We start from the raw sequence: 17,479 nt of genomic DNA on the forward strand, positions 1-17,479 counted from the left end.
TCACGTCTCCTCCCTACTGCTGTCTTTTTGTGTTTCCGTACGTCTCTCCACGTTTCTCCGTCTGTCAGAGAGGGAACCTTGCGAGCGGGCGACCGTGTGTTGAGTGTGAACGGTGTTGCTGTGAATAGACAGAAACATGCTGACGCTCTGACCCTGATCATGCAGAGCAGCCAGGAGGCTTTCTTCCTCATCGAGTACGACATCATGGTCATGGGTGAGCAGACACACAGATGCAGGCAGACACACACACACACACACTTGAGTATGCTTGTGTGCACAGATACTCTCATGTGGCTTTTATTAGAGTAGAAACATATTCCACTTCCCCTCCACATTCCCATAGGAAAGAAAGAACACCATTGAGATCTCTTTCGCTTCTCCTGGACGGCATTGAGATTAAAGCCTCCTGCTTCTAAAATAAAAAAACCCCAAATGATCGGAGCTGCTGTGCGTATTACATTTAAAGCTCTATACTGCTGATGTGCTTGTATGTCAAATATGTTAATAATTGATTCATTTTTATTTCTCATTAGGAATTTTAAAAGGAACACCTGAGACAAAGTTGATACTTAGGGGCCGTTTACACAACTCCGTAAAAAAAAAAGGACAACTTTTTATGGTATATGATTGGCCGTTCATACACACGGCAGCAGTGACATCATGCGCAGGCATATTACTTGTTCAATCAACAGGCACGTTGTGTTTCATTACAAAGTGACATCGCCAACTACTGCCCTGGCATGAATAATACAGCGTTTTTAGTCGTTTTCGTGGATCCATGTGAACGGGGATCGTTTTGACAACCTTGTCGTCTGTACTCGAAAAACTCAAAGGAAAAACGTTTCCGTTTTTAGCACATCGTTGTTGTGTAAACGGACCCTTAAATTAACTGAGATAACATAATCCGTCAAAATATTTTAAAGGGGGGTTCTTTCCGTTTTTCTTTCTGTTCAGAAGTTGTTGTTTTTTGGGGTTTTTATATTGTTGGGAGAAATTATTATTTTTATTTAACAAGGATGCATTAAATTAATTTTAAAAAGGAACAGCAAAGACATTTATAATGTTACATAAGATTTCTATTTAAAATAACTGCTGTTCATTTCAACTTTCTACTTGGTAAAGAATCCTAAAATAAAATTATAATAATTAATAATAATAATAATAAATGTTTCTTAAGCAGCAAATAAGCATATTAAAATGATTTCTAAATTGATCGTGTGAAGGAATAAATTACATTTAAACAGCAATAGAAAACAGCTCTTTTACATTTAAAAAATATTTAACAATATTACTGTTTCATCATATTTTAACATTAAAAAAAACCCACACTATAGTCCACACTATTAAATGGTAGTGTATGAAATTGAAACAGAAAGGTTTGTTTTGTTACCGTTTTGAAAAAAGAATGAACATATGGTTGGTGGTTTCCTTCTCTCTCTAATTTCTGAATTAGCACTGAAATACCTTTCTGCTTCTCTCTGGTTCTGGTTTGGCCTCGTATCAGACTCAGTCCAGAAGTCCTCTGGGCCGCTGCAGGTGGACATCGCACGCTCCGCGGGATCAGTACTGGGACTCAGTCTCACTACCTCCCTCTACATGAACAAACAGGTCATTACAATCCAGAAAATCAAGCCAGCTAGTGTTGCAGACAGGTGAGCACACACTAATGCAAACACACACGTTTAGAACCAACGATAAATAAAAATAATCACATAAACAAATACATTACCAAGCAGATTATTCTGTCACTATTTGGACAATCTGTTGATATTTGACCGATTATCAGCAGCTTGTTGGCTCCAAAACATACTGATAGCCTCATAAATGGATAATGCAGATCAACTTATAGTACTTTTTTTTTTTAGTATACAAATTTAAATAGATATTGTCTAAAGAGAATTGTGTACATATAATGCCTAACATTAAATCATATTTATATTACTAATCATTATATTTGCATTATATCTGCATTCTATCTATTCTTCATATATCTATAATAAACATTTAGCAATCCTCTTCTTTAGCAGTCACTTTTTCACCTCACACCTTCTCGTCTCGTCATTTTCACTCTCGCTGTTTCTTGTTTTGCTCAACATAAATGACTTTCTCTCCTTGTTACCACCACTATCCGTCTCTCTCTTGCTGTCTTTCCCTCTTTTTCTCAGATGTGGTGCTTTGCATGTAGGAGATATTCTCCTGGCTATAGATGGCATGAGCACAGAGCACTGCTCTCTGATGGAGGCTCAACAGCTCCTGTCCAGCTCCTCAGAGCTCAGCAAACTAGAGATCCTGCCGTCTCAGCACAGCACACATGACGCAGGTCTGCTGGAAAAACATACTTACAAAACATATCGCTATAAACACGAACTCATAGTGACTGATATTCACATGCTTAAATCATCTAGACGTGTCTTGCTGAATTTATACACAAGCAACTTTACTTTCGCTCTGTTTGCAAGAGGATACTACTCATACTAATTCTGTGCAGACTATACATACTATGCATATATGTAGCGTGCAAATTTTCTGTTTACATATCCAGATGGCCTACTAAGAGAGCTTACTACACAGAATAATGCACTTGAGGTGACTCGCCATTTCCACTGTGAAAATGAATTTAAAATATATTAAATAATTATATAATCCACTGAATTTTTTAAAACATTTATTTTATGAGTCATCAGACTTCCAAGAGTTTAGATGTTTTATACATAAATGCAAAATTATTTTTTGATTTATTTTATCTTGACACCACGTGCTGAATCAAAAACTCAACATGGTTAGATCATGCGACCAACAAATTTAACATACTACAGTTTGACATATTTATTTTTTCAATAAATTTTACATATTTGTTTATTTAATTAATTTAAAAAATATATATATTTGGACACCACTTGCTAAAATAAATACTGACAAAAAAATGTAGCATACAGTTTGGAATGTTTATTTTTTTGCCAGACGTTTCACATACTATTTATTTATATAATTTAGATTTTTTTAAAAATATATTTGGACACCACTGAATTAAAATCATAGCATACTACAGTTTGAAATGTTTATTTTTGCAGTACCATTTTACATAATTTTTTTTTTTTTTTTTTTGTTATTATATTTGGACACCATTTACTAAATTAAAAACTGTGACCAAAAACATGGCATACTACAGTTTTCCAGACTGTTTCACATATTATTTATTTATTTTATCTGGACACCACTTGCTGAAATAAAAAAAACTCAATATAGTGAGAACACGTGACAAAAAACGTAGCATGCCGTTTGAAATTTATCTTTTTACCAGACTGTTTCACATACTATTTTTATATTGTAAAAAATAAAATCATTGTGTACTGCGCTGCTAGCACTATGCAAATGTATTTTACAACAAGATGGACGTCCAGACTGATTGCCTGTCTGCCAGCATTAGCTGAATAAGAGCATTATCTATAAGTTCTAGTTTTAATTCAGATCCTATTTGTGTTTTTGATCTCCATATTTACAGAAGGATTCAGTTCACATCTGCTTCTTTACGCTTTCGGCCTTACTGGATTCTATCCTTGTCTCATCTTCCTTTTCTCCTACTCTCTTTCTGTCTTTCTTTGACCTTTATGTGTGCCAGTGTTGGTTTGTAGTGGTTGTTAGCATCCAGCTTTGGGCCACTTTCTTACAAGTATCATGAGTCACTCTTAATATGCAGAGCACTGCAGGCAAGACTTCCCCTACCCTACAGACATGAGTACACACACACACACACACACACACACACACACACACACACACACACACACACACACACACACACACACACACACACACACACACACACACACACACACACAATGAGCTCAGAGCCTTCACTCTGGCTTTACCGTGTTACTAGAAAACCACATTCTGACTGTATCATTGGATTTTCTAGAAATGCGATATGAAGAGGCGCACAGCAGTTATAAAGTGATTTGTACACCTGCATCCTCTTTTTCTGAAGCTTGAGCTCACTGGGCAGCTCATCTGTCAGAGTAATATCATATGTGGAGTCATTTTCCACACTGCAGAATTGAAAACTGAGGAATGTACTGAATGGGATACTAGCATTATATAGTGTATAGTACAGTATATACTGAATACTACCAACTAGTATGTTATAAAATACATTACAGTTCAAAAGCTCTTGTTTTTGAAAGAAGTCTCATATGCTCACCAAGGCTGCATTTATTTGATAAAAATACAGTAAAACATGTAATATTGTGAAATATTATTTCAATATAAAATAAATGCTTTCTATTTGAATATATTGTAAAATGTAATTTATTCCCGTGATGCAAAGCTGAATTTTCAGCATCATTACTCCAGTCTTCAGTGTCACATGATCCTTCAGAAATCAGTCTAATATGATGATTTGCTGCTCAAGAAACATTTTTTATTATGATCAATGTTAAAAACAGTTGTGCTGCTTAATAGTTGTGAAATAATTGTTTTCAGGATTCTTTGATGAATGGAATTATTAAAAGAGCAGTGTTTTTATGAAATAGAAAATCCTTTGTAACATTATAAATGTCTTAACTGCCCCTTTTGATCAATTTAATGTCCCCTTGCTGAATGAAAGTATTAATTTCTTTCATATAAATCCTAGTGATACAACATTTTCAAGGGTATTTAACATAGAACACAATATACAAAAGTTAAACCATTCAAACTGTAGTCTGCTATATTTTCTATTATAATGTAACATGACCTCCACCATTTGCATTTTTAACTCTCCAGGTGGTGCTCAGTTTTCATATAAGGAACAAACATATCTTTAAATCATTTCTGGTTTCTTGGAAGTCAGCCGATTTTATTCTGGTTCATTCACACTTAATATGAAAGGTTAGTGGCCTGTTTGATTGACAAGCGGTGTTATTTTAGCATTAATTATATACGATTATAGTATTTAATAGTATTTGAATTAGTTTTATTTTTTATATTTTTAGTTTTCATTTTAATGTTAAAGTATTAGTGATTTTATGTGCTATTCTTTTTTTGTCATTGTTAGTATTTAAGTTTAAGTTCTTCAATATTTAGTTGAAATATTTATTAGTTCTATTTCAAATCATAAAAAAATATTTTTAATAATTTTAGTTAACAATAACAACACTGTTGACGAGTATTTCAGTGGAAACACTCATTCCATGATATTTTGGGTATGTTTTTAATGACATAGTTCTATTTTTCAGTTACTGTGCATATGATGCTATTTTTCTGAATCTAAAGAGAATACCTGTTAGACCAACTACTATATTTGCAAAAATGTGCAATATTCAACCAAAGTTTGGCTGGCTAGCATTGTCCAGTTAGTCTCTGCTGGCAGATATCATAACTACACCATCTAGCTGTAAATACTATCTTAATGGCCATTCATAAGTAGCCATAGCATGCATTCTGACAATATACTATTTTTTGCAAGTAAAATGTCACAAATATTACATTGTTACAGTAAATGTTTGACCAGTGTCTACTTTTTTTTTTTGGAGGCTCTTAAAAGCACGACTTTTCCTTTCTATTGTCTAAAAGCTCAGTATCAGGAATAGAGAAAATAATTATTGAAATAACTTTATAGAGTTGTTAGAAAAAGAGAGTAGCCTAAAACGAAGAAAAGAAAAGCACAGGACCTCTTTGATGTGCAGATTTCTCTCTGTCTGATGGGTGTGGCTCTTCCTAACGAGTGTGACACGCTGCATGTCTAATTAAGCATCGTTAGTGACACAGCTGTATAGTGTCAGAAGGATCTGTTTCTGTCAGAATCCAAAACAATGTCCTCTATCTGTCTTGCAGAGCATTTGCTTCCAAACGTGAGCTAAGAGAGAGTTTTAAGATGGTTCCTCCACTGCTGTCAGCCTTACTAGAGCTGGCCCGAAAATGTAAGAGAAAGAAAAAGAAATGGGGGGAATAAATGTGTAAAGGAGCGAACGAAGCGCATGCCTATGAGCAGCGTCTCGGATTCAGCCCTCTGATCCGCACTGCTTCACTGATCATTGACATTCAGAGTACATCAGATCTGTCTACAGGCGTATATCAGCCTGAGTGCTGTAACATTAAGCATGTTTTCAGCAGAAATAACCAATTTACCGCCCATTTTGTGTCTGTCTATGTTTTCCCTGCAGTACGTGTCCAGAGGAGTAGTCAGCGCCAGTGGGACTGTAGTGAGAACTACACCAGCGCTCCTCCACCTTTCCAAAAAACCCCCTCAGCCTGGAGTCAAACCACCCCTACACCCTCACACCGATGTGAGTGTCCCCTACGTGCACGTCTTCATAATGTCCTGTCACATTAAGACCTGGTTTCACAGACAGGGCTTAGATTAAGCCAGGATGAGGTATAGTTCAATTAGGACATTTAAGTAGCTTTTATCAACATGCCCTATAAAAAACATTAGTGGAGTGCATCTCTTGAGACAAAGCAATGGCACTGATGTTTTATAAGATATGTCAGAGCAAGTTGCTTTCTGCTCAAACATGTATGTTAGTCCTGTCTGTGAAACTGGGGTAAATGTATAAACCAGATGCAATGATGCATTTTAATCATTTTTAAATCTAATGAATTGCCTGAGGTGCAGGCTTAACTGGTTCAGGATGACATGTAGGGTACGGTCAGAATGGCATTCTTATATACTACTTATACTTTTTTTTGCAGTATGTACACCTGGAAGACCCTCTGTACTACATTTGGCTAAAGGTTTAATATTGAAAGCACAGCGTACTATGTGAAATACTGTATTCCACAATGTATTTAGCAACTTCCTGTTTTTGCCAATGTACTTGAAGTAATAGCATGAATAGTCATGAATATTAATTCATTTGCATGTTTGTTTATTCATTAGTTTTGATTTATTTATTTGAATTAAATTATTTATTTATTTATTTGGTATTTATTTATTTGCATGATTGTTTATTAGTTAATTTTTATGTAATTGCTTAAACTATTATTTATTTTTATTTATTAGTTCGTTTTATATATTTATTTTAATGGTTTTATATAACCATTATTTATATATATATATATATATATATATATATATATTTTTTTTTTTTGTACATTTATTTGGTTAAAATACATAATGATAATTACATAATGCTACAATTCGGCTGTCGCTCATACTGTATACTATAGCAGAATGCTAGTATTCAATTCCACTTACAACCTTACACCGATTAGTCATGGCGGTTCCAGCATTGTCAATCTCAAATCTTCTCTGTCCTCCAGCTGTGACGTCTGGCATCTCTGCAAACACCTCCGGCTTTCACAGCTACAACTGTGGCAACCAGTCAACGTATCCCAACACCTACCCCAGTAACACATTGCCATGCCACCCATCCAGCCCTCGCTGCACTGTCAGCAAGAGGAGACACCGGAGAAAAGACCACAAGAGCTCCGGTGAGTGAAATCCATCCATCATCACTGTACTTGTCAAATAATTCTTGCATTTAAAAAAAAAAAAAAAAAAGGTTGCTCATTCTCTTCTCTCTCAGTGTCTCTGGCATCGAGTACAGTGGGCGCCGGTGGTCAGGTGGTGCATCTAGAAACCAGTGAGGTGTTTCTGAGAGGAGATCCTCTTACTGGATTCGGGCTGCAGTTACAGGGGGGGGTGTTTGCTACTGAACCCCTGTCAGCGCCTGCCTGTGTCCGCTTTATCGAGCCTGACACACCTGCTGAAAGGTGAGGGGACGCTGCTGTCCCACTGATGCATGCTGATGCCATTGACTTGTACACTTAGAGCCTGTGGATAGATGTACATTTACGTGCACACACGAACACAAGCCTTACAGCATGTGAGAAAGCTGAGATGTTGATTTGGCACAGTACCAAGATCACGTCACAGCTCAGTTCAGGGTTGAAGATTTTACTGCACAGTTGCTATCATTCTATTGACGTCCCAAGTCCGATATATCAAAACACAAACAATCCAGCAGGTTTAAACTACTTGAGTCTGTTTAAGTAATGTTGTTCAATGGATGATGGCAACATGTTTACAAGCTATACTGCCATTCAAAAGTTTGGGGTCAGTAAGAATTTTTCTTTTTAAAGAAATGAATACTGGTAAGGATTTCAAATAAATGATGTCTCTATTTCTATTTAAAATAAATTCAACAAGTTTGTTTAAAGAAAAAACATCACAGTTTGCATAGAAATATTAAGCAGCACAACTGTTTTCAACATGTCATGCTATGACACTGAACACTAGATTAATGGCTGCTGAAAATTTACCTTTGACATCACAGGAATTAAATGACATTTTAAAGTATATTAAAATAGGAAACATACCAATTTTAGTAATGTTTTTGATCAAATAAATGTGCAGCCTTGGTGAGGAAAATAATTTCTTTCAAAAACATAAAACATAATCTTACAGACCCCAAACTTTTGAATGGTATTGTATACTTGTTTATGTAGCATCTTCACTTATAATCATTGATAATATATTTATGTCTTCTCTTCACTTTTCTTGCATTGTTATACATGTGTGCATGTGTCTTCTTTGAATGCATGTTGTATTTATTTTTGCATTCAAGGTGTGGGGTGTTACAAGTCGGAGACAGACTTCTTTCTATTAATGGAATTCCCACTGAGGATGGAACTCTGGAAGAAGCCAATCAGCTGCTCCGAGATGCAGCTCTGGCCAATAAGGTCACACTGGAGGTGGAGTTTGATGTCGCAGGTACAAAATGACATTTCAATCAAAAATCAGCAAATCAAGTTTTTTTTAAATGTGATGTGAACACAGATTTTTGATGTATAGTCATGTGTAATCTTGTGTATCTCTCACAGAATCAGTCATTCCCAGCAGTGGCACATTTCAGGTGAAGTTGCCCAAGAGACGTGGAGTGGAGCTTGGCATTACGATCAGTGGTGAGGGATGACCAACAGGAGGCGCTGTTGATCCATAGTATTTTACAGTCCAAATGCATAAATAAGTATAAATATTTATATAATATTAAATGCAATTTTTGTCTGTAATAGTAATTTCGGCGCCTAGCATTCAATGCTGTCTATATAATATTATATATAATATTTGAGGTGGTAATTGCATACATTTTTTTGCAATAATGCAAAATGTCCTACTCCCATGAATCCTGATTTATAGCAAGCAAGAAGCCAGGAAAACCTCTGATCATTTCTGAGATACAGAGAGCCAGTATTGCACATAGGTAAACCTGGAGTACAACACATTAAACCAATTAATTTGCTTTTAAAGAGGCAAACTGATAGATGTGATGTGTCTTGTTCACTGATTGATGTGAAATGGCCTTTTATAATAGAATAGGAACCCTGGAGCCAGGTGATCGTCTGCTGGCTGTTGATAATGTTCGGCTGGATAACTGTGGGATGGAAGAGGCCATGATGGTCCTCCAGCAGGCCGAGGGGATGGTCAAACTGCGAATTCAGAAAGATGAAGACAACCTGGGTGAGTGAGTATGTGTGTGTATTCTTTAAAAAATGCTAATGTGCAAGAAATGCACATTAAAGGGCACCTCTGTGCACAGATCTTGCATTTATTGAAAGTGCTAGACTTGAACTGTCAATTCAAGATCTTGACCAAGGGTTGATTCTGTATGTGATGTTATTTAAAGATGCATCAATTTTTGGTTCTAATTAAAAATATTAATAAATAATATAATATTAAATAAGTAACACTAAAATAACACTGTAATTAAATCTTTAAAATTACACTGTTTCTTAAACTATTAATTTATGCCCTTTTAACTTCTGTATGTCTCTGTATATTGTAGATGAATTAGAGTCATCAGGTTCGGTCATATTCACAGTAGAGCTCAAGAGACACGGAGGTCCTCTTGGAATCACCATTTCAGGCACTGAAGAGCCCTTCAATCCCATCCTGATCTCCAGCCTGACCCGCAACGGTCTTGCGCACAGGTGCACACAAACACTCACAACCTCATCTAGTGCTTCATGCAGCAGTACATGAATAATACACACGCTCAAATGTGCATGTTTCATAACACAAATCATCTGACATCGTGAACAGCAAGCTCACATCTGATATCTAGTGGGTAGTGTGGGAACTGCAGTGCAGTGAGTGTTATCTGACTAATACATGAGTGTGTGTGTGTGTGTGTGTGTGTGTGTGAAGGACTGGTGCTCTTCATATCGGTGACCGTGTTTTGGCCATCAATAACATGAGTCTAAAGGGGAAACCTCTGAGCGAGGCCATCCACCTGTTGCAGACCGCCGGAGACACGGTTACGCTCAAGATCAAAAAACGATCTGATCGTAAGTGTAAGAATTAAGATGTATGTATGCATGTAAACATTTCCGACATATAATCCACTGGGAGGAGCATCTCTATGAATAATGCATCAATGCTTGTCCTCGTGACCCACATCTGCCTTTTCCAGCACTTTATGAGTCGGACAGGGGCAGCCCGTCCAGGACGGCTTCATGCGTGAGCGACATGGAAGACGATCGCTCAGATTCTCTCAGACGGGGTAAATACTCTGAACTTCACCGTCTGACCACACCGCCCAGTCTCGATTCAGCCATGGACTCATGGGATAGCTCGGCCCTGGACGCTGGCTATGGAAGTCAAGGTACAGAAGTCTCTGGGATTAGATGAAGAATAACGTAATTGAATGTTACCAAGGGCTGGCTAAAGTGAAGTGTAGAATATGTCTTGAGAGTTTTCTGTTACTGAGGTCATTGAAGGATCCTTGGAAATGTAAAGAGATAATTCAAGTCATTTATTTTTGTAACCCTTTTTTAATGTACACATTGTTTCAAAGCAGCTTTACAAAAAAACATGATGTTAATGTTTATAATAACTTCTTCATGCCTTTACAGCCGCATACCCGTTATAGTTTGCGACAAAAAATCAGGCAGTTGAGATTTAATATATAGTATATATTGCTTTACGTGATGATACTGCATGTATATAGAAATAATTATCCAACTTTATATAAAGATATAAATGATCATTTCAATATAAATGTTCAGTCATTTTACGTGAGTATACTGCATGTACACAGGTGAAGTAAAACTGCTATATATCCTATATATCTAACTTGTATCACTGGATGATAATATAGTTTGCATTATCTGATAATATAACAATAAAGCAGTTGACATTTGCTTCGTAGTATATTTCACTTAACATGACTGTACTGTATGTAAGGTTTGATATACTTGTAGTAGCTGTATAATTTATTCATTTAATTTGAGTTAATTCATTATGTGGTGATATTGAGGATTATGAAATCTGAGGTTTATAACAATTTGGTGTAATGACAAGCCAAATTAAAATTCACCCAAAAATTAAATGTCATAATTTACTCGCCCTCATAATTCCATATCTGTATGACTTTCTTCCTGGAGCACAAAAGAAGAAATTTAGCAGAATTTCCAAGCTACTGTTCCATCAATGAAAGCATACAGTGCTTTTAAGCTCCAAAGGGACAAAAAAAGCACTATATATATTGTGCAAAATCTTTCCGTTTACTATAGCTCTCAAATCTTATTCATGTTTGTTCATAAGCAAACCTAAACCTTTATTTTCAGGTGTCTATATTCATAGAGCATCTGATTTCACTATTCACCCCAATGACTGGAGACAGACCAATCACAGGAGCCCGCTGATCTCCAGAAGACCAGCCCACCGTACTGCAATGTATGATGGGAGTCTGGGCGAAGAGGACTTGACGTACTCAGGGTGAGTTTGTTTAGGGACACAGCTTGTTGATTCTTCTGTTACAATACTTAGTCTGTATTATCTTAGAGATACTAGTCAGCAACTAGAAGATTAAAAGAAGCATAACAGCTGATTTTTTTTTCTTTTTGTATGAGGACGACATTTGTGCATAAGAACATTTCAGTTTGTTTTATAGCTTTTGTTACTAACACAATCATGTGGCTTTTATTCTTTCTCTGCGTCTGTCAATTATTATTTCCCATGTAAATGTATGCGCTTAAAATAAATGAAACAAGTGAACCTCATGAAATCTGTCAAGAACATGTCCGGGTCATATTTCAAAGATATATTATTTGAATTGTAACGCATTTGTACATCATTGGGCTATGCTGATTTAAATTTTTAAAAAAATTGTATTATTAACAGTATTTTTATATTACATTATTGAGAATCTAAATGGAATAATTACTATATTGGTTAATATTTTCATATTTTAATTCCTGATTCAAAGCTGAATTTTCAGCATCATTATTCCAGTCTTCATGAATAGATGAATATAAAGTTCAAAAGAACAGCATTTATTTGAAATAGAAATCTTTTGTTACAATATAAATGTCTTTACTGTCACTTTTGCTCAATTTAATGCATCCTTATTAAATAAAGGTATTTATTTAAAACATCTGACCCTAAACTTTTGAGTCGTAGTGTATATTCATATGTATATGCACATGTTTAGATAAACTAGATAAACATTACAAAACTTAACTAAAAGTGGACTTAACTAAACAGCAGCAAGTAATAAAAATGAATCCAAACATAAACAAGTGTTTAATATACTGTAATACAGACCCAAATATTTGAGATTTCTGAGCACTAAGCTGCTTAAATGACAGTGCCATATAATTGTAATAAATTATATATACAATTCCATAAAAAAAGGAATATAGCCTACTGTTAACTTTTTTACAGAATGAGATTCACCTTTACAAGTTAACATTTTGTCTTTGATTTTATATGCAACTTTGATGAACTCGACCCAGCGGAAAGTGAAATGCCTTTTTATGCCTAGATCTAGATGAATCTAATGTTGCTGTTTTTGTTTCTGTGACTGAACACTTATTAAACATACACACTGTCTAGCACAGAAACCACTAGCCTGTTTGCTTCCACAGTCTCTGTATGGTCCTACTTTTCTCTTTTCTATTTTTTCTCAGGTTTTCTGTCTCTCGTCTGCCTTACTAATCATCCGTCGGCCACATGCTGTCATCTGCCCTTGTGTGCTTCTTTTTTGCTCATTTTCATAATTGTATTCTTTTATCGCTGGAACTAGTTCACGGCCTCTTCAGAAACATCTGTGTGTTTCTCTTTCTCTATCCGCCGTGTTCTTGTGGTTGAGAAGGATCTTTTACAGTGACTTTTAGTTATGCCATACAGTACAGTTTATATATATATATATGAGAGAGAGAGAGAGAAAGAGAGAGATAGAGAGCTCCGTTTCCAATAGTACACCTAGCCTTACATTACCCAGGTTGCTTTGCATTGACACAGATCTGTCAGTCCAGCATGCTGTCACAACCACAACAATACAGACGCTCAGGAGAACTATTGGTCACAAGCTCTTCAGGATCTGGAGACCTGCGGCCAATCGGGAATCCTGCGGGAACTTGAGGTAAATGCAGTTGGGACTCAACTCAAACGATCTGTGTTCCTTGTCTATGTTTTCTGTGTTAATTGTGCAGGATTTCATCATTTTGTCTCCCTGTTTAAATTACTTGGCCATTTGACCAGCATCTACACAACAGAAGTAATTTACCAAAATCCTTAACCCAGTGTAAGTCATTTTCAACCAATTTTTCCCCCACACTAAAAGTAATTGTAAATCACAGTAAGGAACAGCATCACATTATAATTCTGTAATTCTGCCTGAAATAAGAGATGCTATTAATTGAAATGAACGCCATACCCTATATTTCTCAACATTTTCGCTTAAATGACTGCTCTATATGTGGAAATTATGAAATTCGCATCAAACTCTTTGACAAACTCTTTTGACTTGAGACCATTGGATCATATCTTCATTGATGCTTTCTGAGAATTGTTTATTCCTGTTCACAATTAAACCGGCCTTTTTCCAAGGGTGTTTTCACACTTGTAGTCCGGTTCGCTTAGTTTGTTTGGTCCAGACCAAACCAAAAAAAACATTTAGTCGTGGTCTGCTTAGCGTTCAGATTGGCACTTTAACACCAAACCTAAAGATACTGAACCTAAAGGCATAGAGATATATTCACAACCTGATTGGTCGGCCTTTATTATGTATATTTCACGAAAGATGTTCCCGAACATCCAAAACAATATTGTGCTTAATGCGCTCGTTATATGTGCGTAGCTGGTCAAAATACCATCATTTGTAGACAAAGAACTCATGAAGAGCTTATAAAATGTGTAAATGAGTCAAAACAGCAGCAGGAATCGCTCCGTCACACACACAAACGCAGATCCGCTGCGAGGAGGCGCTGTTCTAATGCCTGTACAGAACTGTGATGGGCAACATCATGACTGACGAGAAAAAACAGGTATGCTTGAGCATTCTGTCCTTTTTAGGGTCACATCTCTTGTGACATCATCCTGTGTTTGGTTCGTTTACATGTCTTTAGTCCGTCTTGCGTTCATATTTAATTCGAACTGGACAAGTACGTTTGGAGGCGGACCGAGACCCACCTTTTCAGCGGCCTGCGTCCGCTTGTTTGGGTTCAGACGCACCAGGATTCGTTTTAATCGAACCAAACCTGCCAAGTGTGAACTGCTTCCAAACACTGACTGTGCATAGAAAGGCACTACATTTGAATTGTCTTGAAAAATTCCAGAAGTCTCTATACCCTCATGATGTTCCAAATCAAAGGTAGTGCAGTTTGTATACAAGTGTTTTTTATTTCCTCTGTAGGCTACTATAATGTCAGGCAGCACACTGAGTTTGAGCGAAGACAGCGAGAAGCAGAATGAAAGCAGGACCAAAGCTCTAGCACTAAGCCCAGAGAGGACCTCAGAGAACACAGCTGTGCCAGAGGACATGAAGGACACCAGCCCGTCCATGCCATTAGAGCTTCATAAGGTAATGTTGAGTTTCCCAGCAGCTCCAGGGTCTGAATTATGTCTTGTTTTCTACCAGACAGATCTTTATTCTCTCCCTCTCTCTCAGATCTGTTTACGGAAGGATGTTGACAGCAGGGATTTTGGGTTCAGCGTGTCCGATGGTCTGCTTGAAAAGGGTGTTTATGTGAACATGATCCGTCCTGACGGGCCTGCGGACCAAGCTGGGTTACAGCCTTATGATCGTATTCTACAGGTGATATAGTCAACCAACTGACCTTTTCTTAAAGGGATAGTTCACCCAAAAACAGAAAATCTCACTGTTTACTCACCCACATATCACCCTTATTTTGGAACTAATTGGAACTACTCCTTCCTAACCTTGACAGTTTTCCTAAGGGGGTCAGTAAGAAATTAAAGAAATGAATGACTTCAACAAGGATTTATTAAATTGTTCCAAGGTGTCAGTAAAGGCATTAATAATGTTACAAAAATGCCTTTGCACTTTCTATACATCAGAATCATGGTTTCCAAAAGAAATAAAAATAAAAATAAAAATTAAGCAGCAAAACTGTTTTCAACATTGATAATAATTAGAAATGTTTGAAAATTCAGATTTGCCATCACAGGAATAAATAACATTTTAAAATATATTAAAATAGAAAACAGTCATTTTATATTGTAATAATATTTCACAGTATTACTGTTTTTACTATATTTATGATCAGCTTTGGTGTGCAGAAGAGACTTGTTTTAAAAACATTAAATAAATTCACCAACCCCAAACATTTGAATGGTAGTGGACAATAATTGAACGACAAAGAAACAGTTCAAACCTTCTGATTTCATTTGCTCATATATTAACAGGTCAATCACGCACGGACTCGTGACTTTGACTGTTGTCTAGCTGTGCCGTTGATCACAGAGGCCGGAGAGCATCTGCAGCTGGTCATTAGCAGAAACCCTCTCGCTCAGGCACACATCTGGCCACCTAAAGACCGTCAGGACCCTTCTGAACCATCTGTGGTTTCTGCACAAAATCCAAGAAGAGTTTACCTCTGATTCCCAAAAATGAGCAACACAAACACAGAGCACAACTTTCTTTCAATTTTTTCCACACAAAAGGTTCTGTCTCTCACCTTCACAGGGGACACTTTAGCACTATGATTTTAATATTTATTTATTTTATAATTTTCAAGCTGTTCAGTGATTTTTTTTTTTTCACAAGTTAGGATCCACTGCTGCTATTTATGTTCCACCAAATAAGTTTATTTGAATGCTCACAGAGGCACGTCAGTTTTATGTTCACTTTTAGTTACACGTCAAGTTCATCTTCATACACGCCACTTTTGTTTCTATTATAAATAAATGACACACTCGTTTGGTTTCTCCCGTCCACGAGAACTCTTTGATGATTCAGATCTGCAGGTTTTTACAATACACATTGAGAAACTTCAAACCATGTCATCAGTTTAGACAGATAAAAATCTTTCTGTGCGATCAAAACCATGACAGTCTGACAATCGATTTTTTTAACACTGATGTTCTCTGATGAAAAGCTCAATTTGTCTTGACGTGTATGTTTCAGGTGCATGTGATGTCTTTTGTGTACCGTCAGGCATTTTATGAGGATTTTATGGCTTTACGTCAGTCCAGGAATAAATTCAGATTTTAAGTGATCTGAAGTCCTTCAAAGGAACTTCTTTTAAGTGTAACTTTTAAAAGGAGTTCCTTGTCTGTATATTGTTTACCTTAAATCCTCTATTTCCTGGATGTTAATTATCTAGAATGCCATGAATAAGATGTACATTTTAATATTCTTGGGTTTGAAACAATCTTTCCTTTTTTAAAGAAAATAAAGGATAAAAACCAAAGTGTATGTATAGCTGTCTCTCTGGTAAGAATATAAGCCGAAGCATCTCTCTCTTCCTGTGGTTCCACCGCGTGTGCCTGTCAGGATAGCGTTTTGATAGTGTCGACAGTGTTGTCACGAGCTGTCCCACACCTCACCGCGCTGTCAGATACTTGAAGCCGAAGCCGCTTGACACGACTCCTAATTTAGGCCAAGAGTGGATTCTGATTTGAGGAAATGTTAGGCCTAACGCAAGGCTTTTCAGTCTTTTAGATTCATCCTTGTGTGAGTCCCCTATCCTAAAATTTTAACAGCTAAATTCATGTATAAAGACCCAATTTCTTCATTATTATAATTGTGTAAAAATTTAGTTTCTATTACATTGTGTTTTCTACTCACTGTAGTACTGTACGGTTAGATGTGTTTTATTAATTTATTTAAATTAAATCAAATTTATTTAAATACAATTTTATTTGACTTTTTTTATACTATTTATTTTATTTCACAATGCCACTCATTACATTTATCGCTACATCAGGAGCAGTTGTTTGAGGTAACATATTACAGACGTAACAAGTTACAAAATATAATACTTATTCAGCAGCCATGTCTGCAATTACAATTCCAGCTACAGCTACTACTCTAGTACACCATGATTCAGGTAACCTGCACCAACAACTGGTCAGGAAAACAATTGTATTGTATCGTGAAAAAGGACTCCCAAGAAGCAGAAGCTTATAAGTAGGGGTCCATCCCACCACCAACACCTCCCCACCCATCTGATAAAGATAGTAGAAGCGGTCCAATTTTATAGATTCCAGGAGCAACTATTCATTAATTTGTGGGTATTTACAAAACATTTA

At 36.4% G+C, this 17,479-nt stretch overlaps 1 protein-coding gene across 4 annotated transcripts in view; it reads left to right on the forward strand.

Moving 5' to 3' along the window:
- The window catches only part of grip2a (glutamate receptor interacting protein 2a), a 32,687-nt gene extending 16,049 nt beyond the window's left edge, over window positions 1–16,638 (forward strand). For 2 of the 4 annotated variants that reach the window (XM_077224096.1, XM_077224097.1), the window contains exons 7-24: window positions 69–214; window positions 1,505–1,652; window positions 2,166–2,320; window positions 6,141–6,263; window positions 7,240–7,410; window positions 7,506–7,692; window positions 8,547–8,692; window positions 8,803–8,883; window positions 9,119–9,182; window positions 9,294–9,439; window positions 9,765–9,909; window positions 10,127–10,266; window positions 10,392–10,583; window positions 11,548–11,698; window positions 13,226–13,346; window positions 14,619–14,786; window positions 14,874–15,020; window positions 15,632–16,638. In XM_077224096.1, coding sequence (XP_077080211.1) covers window positions 69–214; window positions 1,505–1,652; window positions 2,166–2,320; window positions 6,141–6,263; window positions 7,240–7,410; window positions 7,506–7,692; window positions 8,547–8,692; window positions 8,803–8,883; window positions 9,119–9,182; window positions 9,294–9,439; window positions 9,765–9,909; window positions 10,127–10,266; window positions 10,392–10,583; window positions 11,548–11,698; window positions 13,226–13,346; window positions 14,619–14,786; window positions 14,874–15,020; window positions 15,632–15,826 — 2,626 coding nt within the window. In that variant the 3' untranslated portion in view covers window positions 15,827–16,638. Of the gene's footprint in view, window positions 1–68; window positions 215–1,504; window positions 1,653–2,165; window positions 2,321–6,140; window positions 6,264–7,239; window positions 7,411–7,505; window positions 7,693–8,546; window positions 8,693–8,802; window positions 8,884–9,118; window positions 9,183–9,293; window positions 9,440–9,764; window positions 9,910–10,126; window positions 10,267–10,391; window positions 10,584–11,547; window positions 11,699–12,891; window positions 13,347–14,618; window positions 14,787–14,873; window positions 15,021–15,631 lie in introns of all 4 variants that reach the window. The other 2 variants (XR_013201173.1, XR_013201172.1) reach the window with 2 other exon arrangements.
- The last annotated feature ends 841 nt before the right edge of the window (window positions 16,639–17,479 follow it).

The sequence above is a fragment of the Siphateles boraxobius genome, unplaced genomic scaffold (genome assembly GCF_051911475.1).
Source record: "Siphateles boraxobius isolate OS27281-9 unplaced genomic scaffold, OSU_SipBor_1 9, whole genome shotgun sequence".
Lineage (NCBI taxonomy): Eukaryota > Metazoa > Chordata > Actinopteri > Cypriniformes > Leuciscidae > Siphateles > Siphateles boraxobius.